This window comes from Cyprinus carpio, chromosome A21, assembly GCF_018340385.1.
Source record: "Cyprinus carpio isolate SPL01 chromosome A21, ASM1834038v1, whole genome shotgun sequence".
NCBI classification, from domain to species: domain Eukaryota; kingdom Metazoa; phylum Chordata; class Actinopteri; order Cypriniformes; family Cyprinidae; genus Cyprinus; species Cyprinus carpio.
Window position 1 is genome coordinate 10,957,869 of NC_056592.1, and position 15,240 is coordinate 10,973,108.

The following is a 15,240-nucleotide window of genomic DNA, read 5'->3' on the forward strand; positions in this document are numbered from 1 at the left end:
GAGCTGTATGCCAAAATCATCAGTATTAAAACAATAAAAGACCTGAAATATTTCACTTGGTGTGCAATAAATCTAAAATAAATGAAAGTTTAATTTTTATCATTACATTATGGAAAATAATGAACTTTTTCACAATATGCTAATTTTTTGAGAAGGACCTGTATATACTCTGCTCAATACTGTATATAGCAACCCCACTGTACATTCTGTAAATCATAGCTTCACTTACTCTGCACTTTTATGTATATAAAACACTATATTCTTGCACTTCTGGTTAGATGCTAACTGCATTTCATTAGCTCTGTACTTGTACTCTGCATAATGACAATAAAGTTGAATCTTATCTAATCTAATCTAATAATGCTACAAGTAATTCCTGAAGATGATTATAATTAATAATAACCCATTATGATTAATTATGTTCATCTCACCTTGAGCTAATTTGCTACAATGGACTACAGCGCATGCATATGTGATTCTGAGCGCTTGAAAACAAAGGTCCACTAGGTAGTGCATACACGCTGAATGTGTCCTTCAACAACAAACCAGTAAAGATAGCAACTACATCAGGCATGCATGTCGATGAGTGCATGTGCAAGCAGAATAAGATACCTATAAGAGAATAAAGATGGTCATAACTTCTGGAGAGAAATAGCGCAGATGCTGAAGGATAAAATTTCAGGTGTATGCTATGTGTTTGCGCACACTAGGTCTGCAGGAAATTTATTTATATTTTAATTTTTTTTTATTTACTAGAATTATTATTTCATTGATTAATCAATAGACTGATTGATTATTCAGCTTTTGCAATTTTTTTTTAAATGTTGAGTCATACATATTCTAAATAATAAATAACACAAGGTAATCACTACAGTCTTTGAAAATGTCATTAATATTATACAATTACAATTATTATACAATTATTTTTTACAATACAAATTAATATATTTGACACATAAAATGAGAGGACAGATTTTCAGAGAGACTTTCTCATTCACAATTTAATTAACTGTATGAAAAAGTAACTGACTGACTGACTGATGCATCATTCTGCCTAACATCTCCTTTTGTAATTCATAATGATATGGAACAAAAAAAGGTGATAAGACATTTTTGGATAAACCATTTTTTACTACATTATCTCTCAAAAATTCTTTATAGTACTGTGATAATTAAAGCAGTCTTGAGTTAGGTCAAGTTTTAATCAGTGTAAACCAAACTATCACTATAATAATATGTTTTTATACTAATAAAAAGATTTTAACATTAGCTAAACACTGGAGAGCTGCTTTATAGCAGAAAATCAAGTTGTAATCCTAACTGAAAGCGACACTGACTCTGTTTTTCATGTTTAATGTAAAGCTCTTGCTTTAAATAAATCTAATGCACATGTGTCAAACTCAAGGCCCACGGGCCTATTCCGGCCCAGGTCCCTCGCTAGTGGGGTGAAAGGTGGTGACGATTTTAGGGGCCCATGGCTGAGGGGGGCCCCCCAGCGATCTCAACCGACTGGATGAGGCCAGCCTAAAAAGACGCTCAGGGCCACTTCTGCACATCGTCACGAAACCTTATCATTTGCATGTGTTTTTAAGCCTTGCCAATTTAAACATTCAAAAGAGTTTAAAGCAGGGGTGTCAAACTGAATTCCTGGAGGGCCGTAGCTCTGCAGAGATTTATTTCAACCTTGCTCCTACACTCATACCACATAGTTTTCAAATAAGCCTGAAGGACTTGATTAGTTGTATTATGTGTGTTTAATTAGGGTCAATTCAGATTTAATCTAAACTCTGCAGGCCTCTGGACCTCCAGGAATTCAGTTTGACAACCCTGGTTTAAAGCATTCAAACACAAGACGCGGAAAAACTCAACTGAGTACTCACGTGCCGTGTTCCATGCACACGCAGAGAGCCGCGTCTCACGGTCAGCAACACCGACCTGCACCTGAATGAACAAATACAAATTGCAGATTAAACATGCAAACAAATAAAGATGTGAAAGAGCCCAATTCAGCACTGCTCTTGACTGAATTACTTTGTAGTTTTAACAAGAATTAATCCACAGTCAAAACAACAATTATTAAGACACCAGATATAATTTTTTATATTTTTTTACTAGTGGGTGCAGGATACTTTAGTTCATTTATGTAAGTGAGTATAGCAAAATAAAGTAAACTGTGACATATTATACCCAAAAAATCTTCATACAGTGGACTACCAGTAAAATTGATTAAAAAAATTGGGACCAAAAATTATTCAGACACTTTGACCATGTTGTTCATAAGTGTTCCCTTTCAGTTGGTCACTCTCAACATCACGTCGGTGACTGGCAAAATGGGATCTCGCTTAGAGAGATCCAATCCACTTTGAGTGTAAACTGATCACAGCGTGAGCATAAAAAGATAGCTGGTGCAACACATACTCAGCTAGTCGCTTTGGAGCTAAGCGATCAAATCATTTTGCTCCTGAATACTCTACTGAGAGAAGAAAACTTAACGAGTTCAGCACGCTCTTTGGGGCTCTTGGTGTTGGCGGTACAGCGCTTCAGCGGTGGTGGTTTTCCCGTGTCGAGTGGGTTGCACAAAGCAGGCTGCACTACTCCATGTTTGTGTTACAGGCAGCCATCTCCCCTGTGGACTTCAGTACGTCAAAAGAGCTTTTTCACAGTGTTGGGGGTTTGGAGATGGTCCAGCTGATTTGGAGACGTTTTGGAGCCACTCAGGTAGACCTGTTTGCTGTTTGTAGACTTGTTTTACTCCCTGACCGAAGGAACACTCTGCACGAATGCACTGGCACACAGCTGGCCGCGGGGCCTTCGCAAGTATGCGTTTCCCCCAGTGAGCCTTCTCACATAGACACTGTGAAAGATCAGGGAGGACGAGGAGCAGGTCCTGGTTGTGGCGCCTTATTGGCCAACTCGGACCTGCTTCCCGGAACTAATGTTCCTCGTGACAGCCCCTCCTTGGCAGATTTGTCTGAGGAAGAATCTACTGGCACCCGCGTCCAGACCTCTGGAAACTTCATGTCTGGTCCCTGGATGGGACACAGAGGTTCTAGGTGACCCACCCCAGGAGTTAGCTAACACCATCACTTTGGCAAGAGCACCATCTACGAGACACACTTACACCTTTAAGTGGAACCTGTTCGTAGAGTGGTGTTTTTCTCACCGAGAAGACCCCTGAAATGTCAGATCAGGTTCATGCTTTTCTTTTTGCAGCAAAGGCTGGAGCAAAGGCTGTCTCCCTCCACCCTTAAAGTCTATGTCGCTGCAATTGCTGCTAACCATGACACCGTGGAAGGGAAGTCGGTAGGGAAGCATGACCAGGTCATCAGGTCCCTTAGGGGGGCGAGAAGGTTAAATCCTCCCCGGCCCTCCTCTATACCCTATTGGGACCTGTCTCTAGTGCTCAAAGCACTACAGCAGGACCCATTTTTTCCTTTGCTGTCAGTCGAGATAACGTTTCTTTCAATGAAAGCTCTTTTCCTTTTTGTATTGGCCTCCATTAAGGGGTTAGGGGCCTTGCACGGTCGACAATTTGTGCCTAGAGTTTGGGCTGGCTGATTCGCAGGTAATCCTGAGGCCCCTGCCCAGCTATGTGCCCAAGGTTCCCACTACTCCCTTCAGGGATCAGGTGGTGAGCCTTCAAGCGCTGCCCCCGGAGGAGGCAGACCCAGCCCTAGCTTTGCTTTGCTTACCTTTGCTTCATGCAGCTTGCATAAATGTTGCATATATAACTTCTTTTTACCCCTAAGTGAAGAAAGCAAAGTAACTTTCCCACACTCAACTGGTTCAAACATAAAATTGCATTGGATTGCATGCAGGAGGACCGAATTACAGTCTTGCGCTACAGTGCCACACTGGTAAAATCACATTATTGCAGGGCTTTACGTTAGGTCATATGAGATCATACGACTTTTTGACAATAAAAATATTTGTCAACAATTTTAGCCCCAGCACAAACTATTAAATGGATTATGCGTTACATGCTCAGCTGTAAACATACAGTGAACAGTGTTCATGTCAAAACTGAAGTATACTTTCTGGAATGACATGAGGGTGAGTAAGTACACTGAAATAGCAACAATGTACTTTGCATTTTTCGTGTGCAGACTACAGGGATCCTCTAAAACAATGTAAAACACTGTGTTATGCATGCCAGACCAATAGTTGGCGATGTCACATTGTAAAAAAACAAAACAAAAAAAATCTATGCAAACATGTAATTTGCATGCACATGATGTCACCATTTTCATAAATTTGCAGTTTCATAGTTTGCACAGTGACGATAACAGTAGCCTATCAATTTCAAAAGCGCGCACCTTGCAACCAGTTTTTAAACATGTTGTTATATTAATGAATGGCCAAAACGCATAAAAAGTTTTCAGTTAAATGGTGACACCCTAAATGACAACCTTTTTAGGTGCTATCCCTTTAAGAGTTCTTATTGTTGTTGTTTTTTTAAATATATATATATATATATATATATATATAGATATATATATATATATATATATATATATATAATTAAACAAACAAAAAAATAAAAAAAAAAAAAAAGTAAAAATAACAAAAAAAAAAAAATAAAAAAAAAAAAAAATAACAAAAAAAAAAATGTATCATAAAATTTATAACAATGAAAAAAAAAAAAATAATAAATAAAAATAATAATAATAATAATAATAATAATAATTACTAAATAAAAAGATTCACTGATGTTTATTTTTCAATTTATTGACTACAAGTGGAAATGAGTTGAATAAAAGCTACATGCATTTTTATAGCAGTATGTTGAATGTACGTATGTATGTATGCATATTTTTAGACCTTTAGATCTGTTTACTTTTACATTTCTTTTACATTTGTTACAAAATATACTAAGAAATTAAATAAATGCAAATTTTTACTGAAAATCACATTTTGTGATAAACAATGTTTGTAAATTAATCCCTGAGGTGTACATGCTTGTATCTCTTTGAGAAATTGCTGGGAGGATAAAAGGCATCTGTTAGCATGCCAGTTTTCTTCAGAGCCTCTTTGTGGTTGTGAAAATGCAAGATGAGGACTCTGGCATGGTAATTGTTGGCTAGTATTAGCAGTTTTGTGTTATATTTTTAGGATTGATAAAAGACATCAATGCTTATCACTTACTTGAGATTTAATTGTTATTCTTATTTTGTAACATTTGGTGACTGTAAATAATCAAATATCAATTAATTTTGTATTTTGTGGTAACATACAGAGATAATGGATAATATTACTTATTTTGCAACCTACACCCTGATGGAACCACAAGGCTCTAAATCATATAGACATATATATTTCACATGCTTTTTCTTTATTTATAGTCTAATATTGTTTATGAACAGTTGCCTTTGTGTGGTAATTGTTTTTGAGAGAGCCCTTCATCAACCAATGTACATTTTTCTGTGCAATCTGTGTTTAAATGGAATGTATGGAGCCACTGGATTTTATCCCAAATTCCTACATGATTTAATACTGGATTCATATGTGATTCCTTCTTACATGTGTGCTTTTCAGTCTTTTGTTATCTACAGTTCAATTAAATGTGAATATTCTACATTAGCAGCGATGGCATATGACAGACATGTGGCCATATGTCGACCTTTAGACTATCACTCAAAGATGAACACATATTCTTGTGTCTTGCTACTTTTCGTTTGTTGGACTGTACCATTAATTTCAACACTCATTGCTCTGCTTCTATCAAATAGGTTAGTATTATGTAAAAATCACATTGATAAACTGTATTGTGACAACTGGTCAATGGTAAAGCTGTCATGTGAATCAACTGTCACCAATAACATTTATGGACTAATAAGCATTTCATTTAATTTTTGCATTTTCGCTGTAATTATTGTATCCTATGTAAAACTTGCAATTGCATGTAAAGCATCATTAGAATGCAGAAGAAAATTTTGGCAGACATGTGTGCCTCATGTAATTTCATTATTTAATTTCAGTGTTGCAATGCTTTTTGATACAATGTACAACAGATACGGTTCAAGCGATTTCCCAGATGACCTGCGTAATTTTTTGGCTTTAGAAATAATTATTGTGCCCCCACTTTTAAATCCTGTAATCTATGGCTTAAACTTGAAAGAAGTCCGCAACAGAGTCTTTAAAGCATGTATAAATATCTTGAAAAAAGCATGATAAACTTCTGTTGTATGTGTTTAATAGTCTTTATACAATACTGAATCCTTATTGTAAACAGCTAAGGCATAAATGAAGCAATGCTCATGTCATATCATGCTGAAAAACATATACCAAAATGTTCATAATTACAATTTCTATTACTATGAAATATGCTCAGTTCAGTTTATTTTCAGTGAAATGTTTTCTCAGTCAGGCATCATAAATCAGTTGATAACAATGCTAAGAAAGAAAAGCTTCTTATTCATGTGTCATGTCATTCATCAAAAAGTGAATGAGCAAATGAGATTATTAGATTATTATCCATCATGATGTATATTACTGTGCATATTTTATTACATTATTTTATTCAGTGACCTCCGGTTGATTACTTCAGGCTCTAAGAGAAGTTATTGCACCATTTTATTCTCCTACCAGGTTTTTTGGGAAATTATAGTATCTTAAAAAATATAAAATAGCTTGTATTTAAATGCAGTTTTTTTTATTAAACTAGCTGTGACTATAGGATTTGATACAAAGGCATGCTTTATTTTCATCCCAGGTTCTTTGCAGAGTCTTAGACATCCTAAATACTTTGTCTTTTTAAGAATATGTATGTAGTATACTGTACATTAAAATATATCTCATGCAAGATAAAATATAAATTTATATTTTAAAATCGTACTATCTAAAATAGTGGCCCAACGAATTTTACCACGAGGGGTAGTGTGACCAGTGTCTTATTTATACTCTGTGGTTTCAGGTTTTCCGAGAAGAGCACATGTGTATGCCAAATATGACGTGACGTTATAAACACTGAAATGCTGATCCAAATCATTCTGGGTGCTGGAGATTCTAGAGGCCTGCACCCTCTCCTTTATGTTAGTATCAAATCATCACCTTGGAATTATAAGGTTCTATCTGACATTTTTTTTTTTGTCAAAATTGTGTTATTCACATATTCTTATTCTGTGACTTTGTTCCCCATATCACTATATGAAATGCAAAAACTTTGAAGCTCAATATCTCGAAACTGCTCAGAACAGTAGTATCAAAGCAAAGCAAAACTAAAATAATAATATAAAACATTCAATAAGGAAAATTAAACTGGAATTAGGTCTAACAGTAGTATTCAAGTACAGAAATACTACAGAAATCGAATGAAGGAATCAAATGTAAAATAACACTGGATAATCTTCACTGTACAAAGAAATACAGATGAATCATTTCAATTTAAGTTACAAAAGTGATTCACTCAAGAGCGGTGAGTGTTTTTTCTCCCTCTATTTTTTGTTTGATTATTATTAATGACACAGGCCCTTTCCCAAATGGCACCCTAAACCCTTGCAGTCTTTCTGCACACTTTCGTGAAGTAATGCCACTCTGACTGTCAGGTAAAAGTCTGCTGTGGAGCTCACCTCAGTGCGGGTTTGGCATTAGTGTGCCTCGTGGGCACATAGCGACCACAAAAGAAGTGCAGTCTTTCTGCACACTAGCTAAACTCTGACTGTCATCTGCTGTCTTCACCTCAGTGCGGGTTTGGCATTAGTGTGCAGTGGATTATAAGGTTGTTATCTTACGTTCTGAGCTCACTCGATTTCTGTAGTATTTCTGTACTTGATGTTAGACCACCTGTTTAATTTTTCCTAAATATCCTATGGGACAACAAAAAATAACTATCTACCTTCTTACTTAACAAACAAAAAAAATGATGAATGGGACAACATAACGGTCTCGTGGACTTAACGGACATGCACACACAGTGGCCAATGTGAGACTGCAAGTGAAGTGTGCTATTTGGGACAGGGCCACAGACCGCAGCAGGTTTATTTAGGCTGCTGTCTTTAAGACCAAATGCACAGATCTACTGTCGTTCTCAGTTATAAAAGGTTACTAAAGGTATAAGTAGATTGTCTGAAAGGTGGCTTTATGTGTGCACGCTTTGGGTGTGTGCATACAGGAAACCCCTCTCAGAGATTGTGTGAGTACTTAAAGGAATAGTTCACCCAAAAATGTTAATTACCCTAAGATTTACTCTCCCTCAAGCTATCCTAGGTGTATATGACTTTCTTCTTCCAGACAAATACAACTGGAGTTATATATTTTTTAAAAATGTCTCTTCCGAGCTTTATAATAGCAGTAAATAGACTGTAATCTCTACCCTCTGATAACAACAACACCCTCATTAACCTAAAATTACCCATCCATATAATAAATAAAAAATTAAACTTAAAAATCCAATAAGAGTGCCGTTCCAGCGCATGATGTTGGACGTCCAGTTCAAGCTCCAGTGAGAATTAATGACTAAGAAAAAACATAAAAAAAAAACAAAAAAAAAATAACGAACAAAAATTAAAAATACAAACTATTATCGGTAAAAAAAAAACATAATATCACCGGAGCTTACACTACGCCTACGTTAATTCGCCAATAATTGAATATGTTTTAATCTCTATCTATCAATTCTCACCGGAGCTTTTTTACGCCTACGTTTTTTCCATGAGCAAATGTTTTATGATCTATTTAGTTAAAAAGTGAAAAAATATATCTAAGTAATTAAATACCTAAATTAAAAAAGTGAAAGTATATTTAGCTTATTTTAAACAAATCAAAGTTTGTTTGTTTTTTTTCCATGAGCAAATAATTAAACCCAATATGTAATAAATGGAGGCAAGCAATGCTTAACTTAATTGAGAAACTTTTACTATTACATTCTTCCTTGCATCACAAGAAAGAACAGGGATGTGTTATTTTCAGCGCACATACACCCCTTAAAGTGGTAGCATTACACAAACTAGAACCTTTCTTAAAGGTACCATCAGAACTTTCCCTCCAGCATCCCATTACTGGCTATAAAACTATCATTTATACTATGATCTAAAAATTAAGATAAATTGAAGGTGCTTTCTTTTGATGTTCTGATCTCCTTAAAGTCTCTACAGTTTTCTCAGGAAAGGTTGGTACACTGTCCAGAGGCACAGGTGCCCCCAGTGGCACCAGAGCAGCCATTTTCTCACAGCTCTGTGCAGGTGGCAGTTCTTGAGGAATCCACATTTCTTCAGACTCAGGAGCCTCCTTGTTTTCTGACCCTCCAGCTTGATCAATACAACCTCACTGCTCTGCAGCTAGACGGCTCCTCAGATGATGACGGACAACCCGCCCATCTGACAGTCTCACCACACAACAAAATGTCCAATAACTATATTGAGGTAGATAGAGAATAGTAGGCTTCTAACAATCAGCTCCATAAAATGTAACACTATCCCTAAATAATGATATGCAATCGTAGATATTGTTAAAAACAGTCAATACATACCCACGATGCTAAAACAGACGCAAGATGTATGCAAAATCACAGTATAGCTTCAGATACACTAGACATGCTTCTTCTTCTTCTTCTTCTTCTAGCGTTTATTGGTGGTGGGCAAGCCAACTTTGGGTGCATTACCGCCACCAACTGAACTGGAATGTGGAGTATATATATATAAACTATATATATAAACATATATATAAACTTTTTCTTAAATACAATTAATCTTTATATTCTTATGAAGATTCCCTTGTCTATTTGTCTATTAGATAACTTATTATCATTCTTCTGAATTTACTATTACCTAATATTAGTTCTAATGTCATATTATTCGCACCTTCTGATTGTAACTTTGTTTCCAGCATCTGTTTCTCTTTACTATGTGCTCTACACTGTAATAAAATATGCTCCACTGTTTAAATTTCACCACAAAATCTACATAATCCAGAAGGATGTTTAAATATAAAATTCAAGTTTCCATTTAAAGATGAATGTCCTAATCTTAATCTTGCTATTATTACTTCTTCTCTTCTTTTTAAGTCACTTCCAGTCTCATTTTTTTAAAATCCTACTTTCTTTTGGATTTTATACAGACCCGTCTTCTACATATCCCATTTATGTTTACTCAGCTTGCTCACTTCCTTATTAATGGTCACATGGCATGACTCTTTACTGAAATTTAAGATTAAAAAAACGAACACAAACAAACAAAAAAAATGAAAACAAAACATCAAAAAAAATAAAAACAAACAAAAAAAAAAAAAAAATATTCACAAAACACCTGTCATGCCAAGCTATCTGCTTCTCTTGCTGGACTATCACTTTCTCCCCAACATCAGGATGCAACATATCCAGGTGAGATTTCATTTCCCATCCCAGTAACATCTCTGCTGGTGCCAGGCCTGTAGTAGTCTGCAGAGAAATTCAGCTGTAGTCTGCAGCTGAAAAACTGAAAAAGGACATTCACATTGACTCTGTTGTAAAAAAGGCCCAGAAGAGGCTGGATTTCCTTCGCCAGCTGAGGAAATTCTTCCTGCCATGGGAGCTGCTCAAACAGTTCTATTCGGCCGTCATTGAGTCTGTCTTGAGTTCATCTATAACTGTCTGGTTTGGCTCAGCTACCAAATCAGACAAACATAAGACCACAACGGACAGTCAGGACTGCTGAGAGGATTATTGGTGCCCCCTGCCCAACCGCCAAGATATTTACACTTCCAGAGTGTGGAAAGGGCTGGTAAAATCATTCTGGACCCCTCATACCCAACACACTTCCTCTTTGAACCGTTGCCCTCTGGCCGGCGCTACAGAACACTGAGCACCAAAACAGCCAGACACAAGAACAGTTCCCCCAGGCAATATCCCAACAAAACAAAACCCAACCCACTACAGTACATCACATCATAATTATTACCTTCAAAACTTTCATCTGTAAATAGCACATATGCACATTCACAATTCTGTCTTTTAACATTTTCTTTCTCTCTATATTTTATTACCATATTTTTATCTAGAATTTATCATCTGTTCTTATTATTCTTGTTTTTATTACCTTAAATTGTATGTATGTCTGCACTATGTTTGTACTTTCTGTACTGGAAGCTCCTGACACCAAGACAAATTCCTTGTGTGTGTAAAAATACTACACAATAAAACACCACCCTACTCTGATTCTGATCACAAGACACTGTCAGCTCTTTCACTGGGTAAAAATGGACTAACACACTGTCTGACTGCAGCTGATTTTTTAGTTTTGTGAAGGCATACCAGCTCAGTCTTAGGATCAGTTGTGTGAACACAGGGACTTGGTGCTCTCTAACCTCAACCAGTTGGGCCTTCAGGTCACCTGGGAAAAGAGCAAACTCTCCTTGGAGAGGATCTCTTTCCTCGGTTGAACATGCCTCATGCAAGGACATGCTCAGTTGGTGTTGAACTGCCTGAATATGTTCTAGAGCAGGATGGCAGTCCCATTGAAATGGTTTCAGAGGCTCCTGGGGCATATGGCAGCTACAGCAGCAGTCACGCTGCTGGGGCTGCTCCATATAAGATCAATTTAGCACTTGCTCCATGGCCAAGCCCCGAGGTGGGCGTGGCAACGCGGCACTCACCGGGTCCAAGTCACACCAGCCTGCTGCCAAGGCTTTACCTCATGGTCAGACCTTGCATTTCTTCGGGCAGAAGTGCCCCTAGAACAGGTCTCAAGGCATGTTTTGGTTCACACAGATCCCTCAACCACCGGCTGGGGGGCCACATTCGACGAGCTTGCAGTGTCAGGGGTTTGGACGGGCCCCCAACTGCACTGGCATATCAATTGCCTCGAGTTGCTGGCAGTGCACCTTGCCTTGATCCGTCTCAAAGGCACGTACTAGTCTGTACAGACAACACTGTGACCATTGCGTACATCAACCGACAAGGCAACCCACCCTCCACTCACACTCCGCAACGCGCCTGCCACCTCCTCCTCTGCAGTCAGAAGCATCTGAGGTCGCTTCGTGCCTTTCACATTCCTGGTCTGCACAACCAGGCAGCCGATGAGCTGTCACAAGCTGTGCTCCCAGGGGAAAGGAGACTCCATCCCCAGATGGTCCAGCTGATTTGGTTGTCATTTCGGGTGCTCAGATAGACCTGTTTGCCTCTCCAGAAACTTTTCACTGCCAGTTGTTTTACTCCCTGACCGAGGGAACACTCTGCACGGACAGATTGGCACACAGCTGGCCACGGGGCCTGCGCGAGAATGCGTTTCCCCCAGTGAGCCTTCTAGCACAGACACTGTGCAGGGTCAAGGAGGACGAGGAGCAGGTCCTGTTAGTGGCGCCCTATTGGCCCACCCAGACCTAGTTCCTGGAGCTTATACTCCTCGTGACAGAAGGCTAAATCCTCCACAGCCCCCCTCTTTACCTTCTTGGGACCAGAATCTAGTGCTCAGAGCACTACAGCACAGCCCATTTGAGCCTTTGCAGACAGTCGAGCTAAAGTTTCTGTCAATGAAAACTTTGCTCCTGCTTACACTGGCATCCATCATGAGGGGAGCAGACCTACATGCATTTTTGGTCGACGAATTGTGCCTAGAGTTTGGACCGGCTGACTCCCAGGTAACCCTGAGGCCCCAGCCCTGCTATGTGCCCAAGGTTCCCACTACTCCCTTCAGGTATCAGGTAGTGAGCCTACAAGCGTTGCCCCCGGAGGAGGCAGACCAAGCCTGAGCTTTTCTGTCCCGTCCGAGCATTAAGATGCTACGTAGACTGGAAACAAAGCTTCAGGACCTCAGACCAGCTCTTTGTCTGTTATGGAGGCCGGCAGAAGGGGAATGCCGTCTCTAAGCAGAGGATGGCCCACTGGATTGTGGAAGCCATCACCCTGGCTTATCAGGCACAGGGTGTGCCCTGCCCATTCAGGTTGCAAGCTCACTCAACTAGAAGTGTTGCATCCTCTTGGGCGCTGGCTCGTGATGCCTCACTGGCAGATATTTGTAGAGCTGCGGGCTGGGCGACCTCCAACACGTTGGCTATATTCTATAGCCTTCATGTGGAGCCGGTATCCTCCTGTGTTCTCACCTCAAATGTGTAGAAGCACTGAGAGGCCCCGGCTTGGGGTCGGCTTGCTAAAACCGCTCCAGAGAGTCCATATCATAGACCCTGTCAAGCTCCTCCGTCCCTTCGGGCAGCCAGATGTGGCAGCAACATATGGTAACCCTTGTTCCCTGAAGGAGGGAACGGAGACGTCACATCCCGTCGTCATAGTTTCTGTACCACCGGTGAGCGGCCGGGTTACTGGCTCAGCTCCTCAGTGAAAACTTGAATATGCGCTGCACCTGCTGCCTACTTATACTCATGCTGTGATCAGCGGCAGCTGGATGCAATAATTGCATGCCAATGTGCATTGGCTCGTTTAGTTTACACTCAAAGTAGATTGGTCTCTCTAAGCGAGATCCCAATTTGTCCGTCATCCATCATGACGTCTCCATTTCATTCCTTTAGGGAACAAGGGTTAACATACGTAACCGAGACGTTAGTAAATTGACTTGAATTTTAGGTTTTTGCAAAGTGTTGCCCATGAGTGCATAATTAATCCCAAGAAATTTTAGAATATCTCTTATATATTTCCCTAATGACAAATCGGTAAATATAAAACCAAGCAAGTCCTCACTACTTTCCGCTGCAGCACAACCATCTGTGGATACTGTATGTTTGTTTACATTTTTTTCTGACTGTGGTTGCTTTATTTCTTTATGCAACAATGATAATTGAAGCTTCATGAAATGTCTTTTTTTAGTTATGTGTTTTACTGACCTTTGACTAATATTGTTTTATGTTTGGTAATGCTGCAAAATATTTGTTCATTTCATGTCATTTGAAGGACTATCCATACCATGATGGATAACATGACGTATCCTGTGATACTGACACTTATGATGCCAAAAGACACTAAATCATATAGGCATGTATATTTTATTTGTTTTCTTGCATTATATGTGCTCATCTTGTCAATTAATATTCGTCTTGTTATGGTCATTGTCATGGAGAAAGCTCTTCATGAACCAATGTACATATTCCTGGGTCATCTTTGTGTAAACGGGATTTATGGAGCCTCAGGATTCTACCCTAAAATGTTGTTTGATTTAATATCAGATTCATATGTGATCTCCTCTAACATGTGTACTTTGCAAACCTTTGTTATCTACAGCTCTTTACTTTCTGAGATCACAATATTAACAGTGATGGCTTATGATAGATATGTAGCCATATGCAAACCTTTAGACTATCATTCCAAATTATCTAAAAACACCTGTGTAAAATTAGTTCTGCTCTCATTGCTTGTTTCAAACTCCTTGTCAGTTGCATCAGTTCTGTTATCAAAGTTAAGGCCCTTTTGTAAATATCACATTGACAAATTATATTGTGACAACTGGTCAATTGTAAAACTGTCTTGTGCGTCAAATTTTGTTAACAATGTCTTAGGATATGCCATGGCTGTCCTATTTTTAAGCTTTATAGTTTTTATCATAGTGTCCTACTTTAAACTGATCTCTGCATGTAAAGCATCATTAGAAAACAGAAAGAAATTTTGGCAAACATGTCTGCCACACATATTTTCACTTATTAATTTCACTGTTGCTTATCTTTTTGATATTATGTATAGCAGATATGGTGCAAATGACATTCCAGAGAGTTTGCGTAATTTTTTGGCTCTAGAACTGGTTATAGTCCCACCTGTGTTCAATCCTCTTATCTATGGGTTAAATATTAGAGCAGTGCGCAAAAGAGTTTTCACTTCATGTGTTGCATCAAGAGTAAATGTTTCACAAACAATCAAAACTTAATTATGTGCTAAAACTGATACAAATGTGTATTGCTTTAACAATGAATTGTGACAAACTGTGAGAAAAAGTGTGATTTTTAACAAACATATTTATGGTGTGATGTACAACCTGGAAAAATAAAAATATGTTGTGAATCTAATAAACACACAGCCTCAGCGTGTTGTCAGTTGCATTTCATCCGATCCTTCAAGCTGTATGACTATTATGTCGGAACACTATACATCTAAATGACTAACATTTTATTTGAATGAATTTTTTTTTACTAATTTTTAACTTCTATTTTATATATATTTTATATATAATTTTTATATATATTTTTTTTTTTTTTTTTTTTTTTTTATTCTTGGTCATCTGTGTGAAAATGGGGTTTAGAGAGCCTCAGGATTTTACCCTAAAATTCATTCTGATATAATATTAGATTTATATGTGATCTACTCTCCCAACTGTGCTCTGTAGAATATTG

The 15,240-nt window shown here is 38.2% G+C and overlaps 2 protein-coding genes across 2 annotated transcripts; both read left to right on the forward strand.

The window, feature by feature from the left end:
• The first annotated feature begins 5,146 nt into the window (after nt 1-5,146).
• On the forward strand, nt 5,147-6,322 carry LOC109047907 (olfactory receptor 4S1-like). The gene has a single exon (XM_019065561.2). The coding sequence runs from the start codon at nt 5,242-5,244 to the stop codon at nt 6,169-6,171; it is 930 nt and encodes a 309-aa protein (XP_018921106.1). The 5' UTR covers nt 5,147-5,241; the 3' UTR covers nt 6,172-6,322.
• A 6,527-nt stretch (nt 6,323-12,849) lies between these two features.
• Nucleotides 12,850-14,985, forward strand: LOC109048518 (putative gustatory receptor clone PTE03). The gene has a single exon (XM_019066177.2). It carries the CDS (start codon nt 13,827-13,829, stop codon nt 14,775-14,777), a length of 951 nt encoding a protein of 316 aa, XP_018921722.1. The 5' UTR covers nt 12,850-13,826; the 3' UTR covers nt 14,778-14,985.
• The last annotated feature ends 255 nt before the right edge of the window (nt 14,986-15,240 follow it).

What these genes read in the sequence shown, in the direction of transcription:
- LOC109047907 (XM_019065561.2), top strand. Translation starts at nt 5,242, where the DNA reads ATGGATAATATTACTTATTTTGCAACCTACACCCTGATGGAACCACAA.
- LOC109048518 (XM_019066177.2), top strand. Translation starts at nt 13,827, where the DNA reads ATGATGGATAACATGACGTATCCTGTGATACTGACACTTATGATGCCA.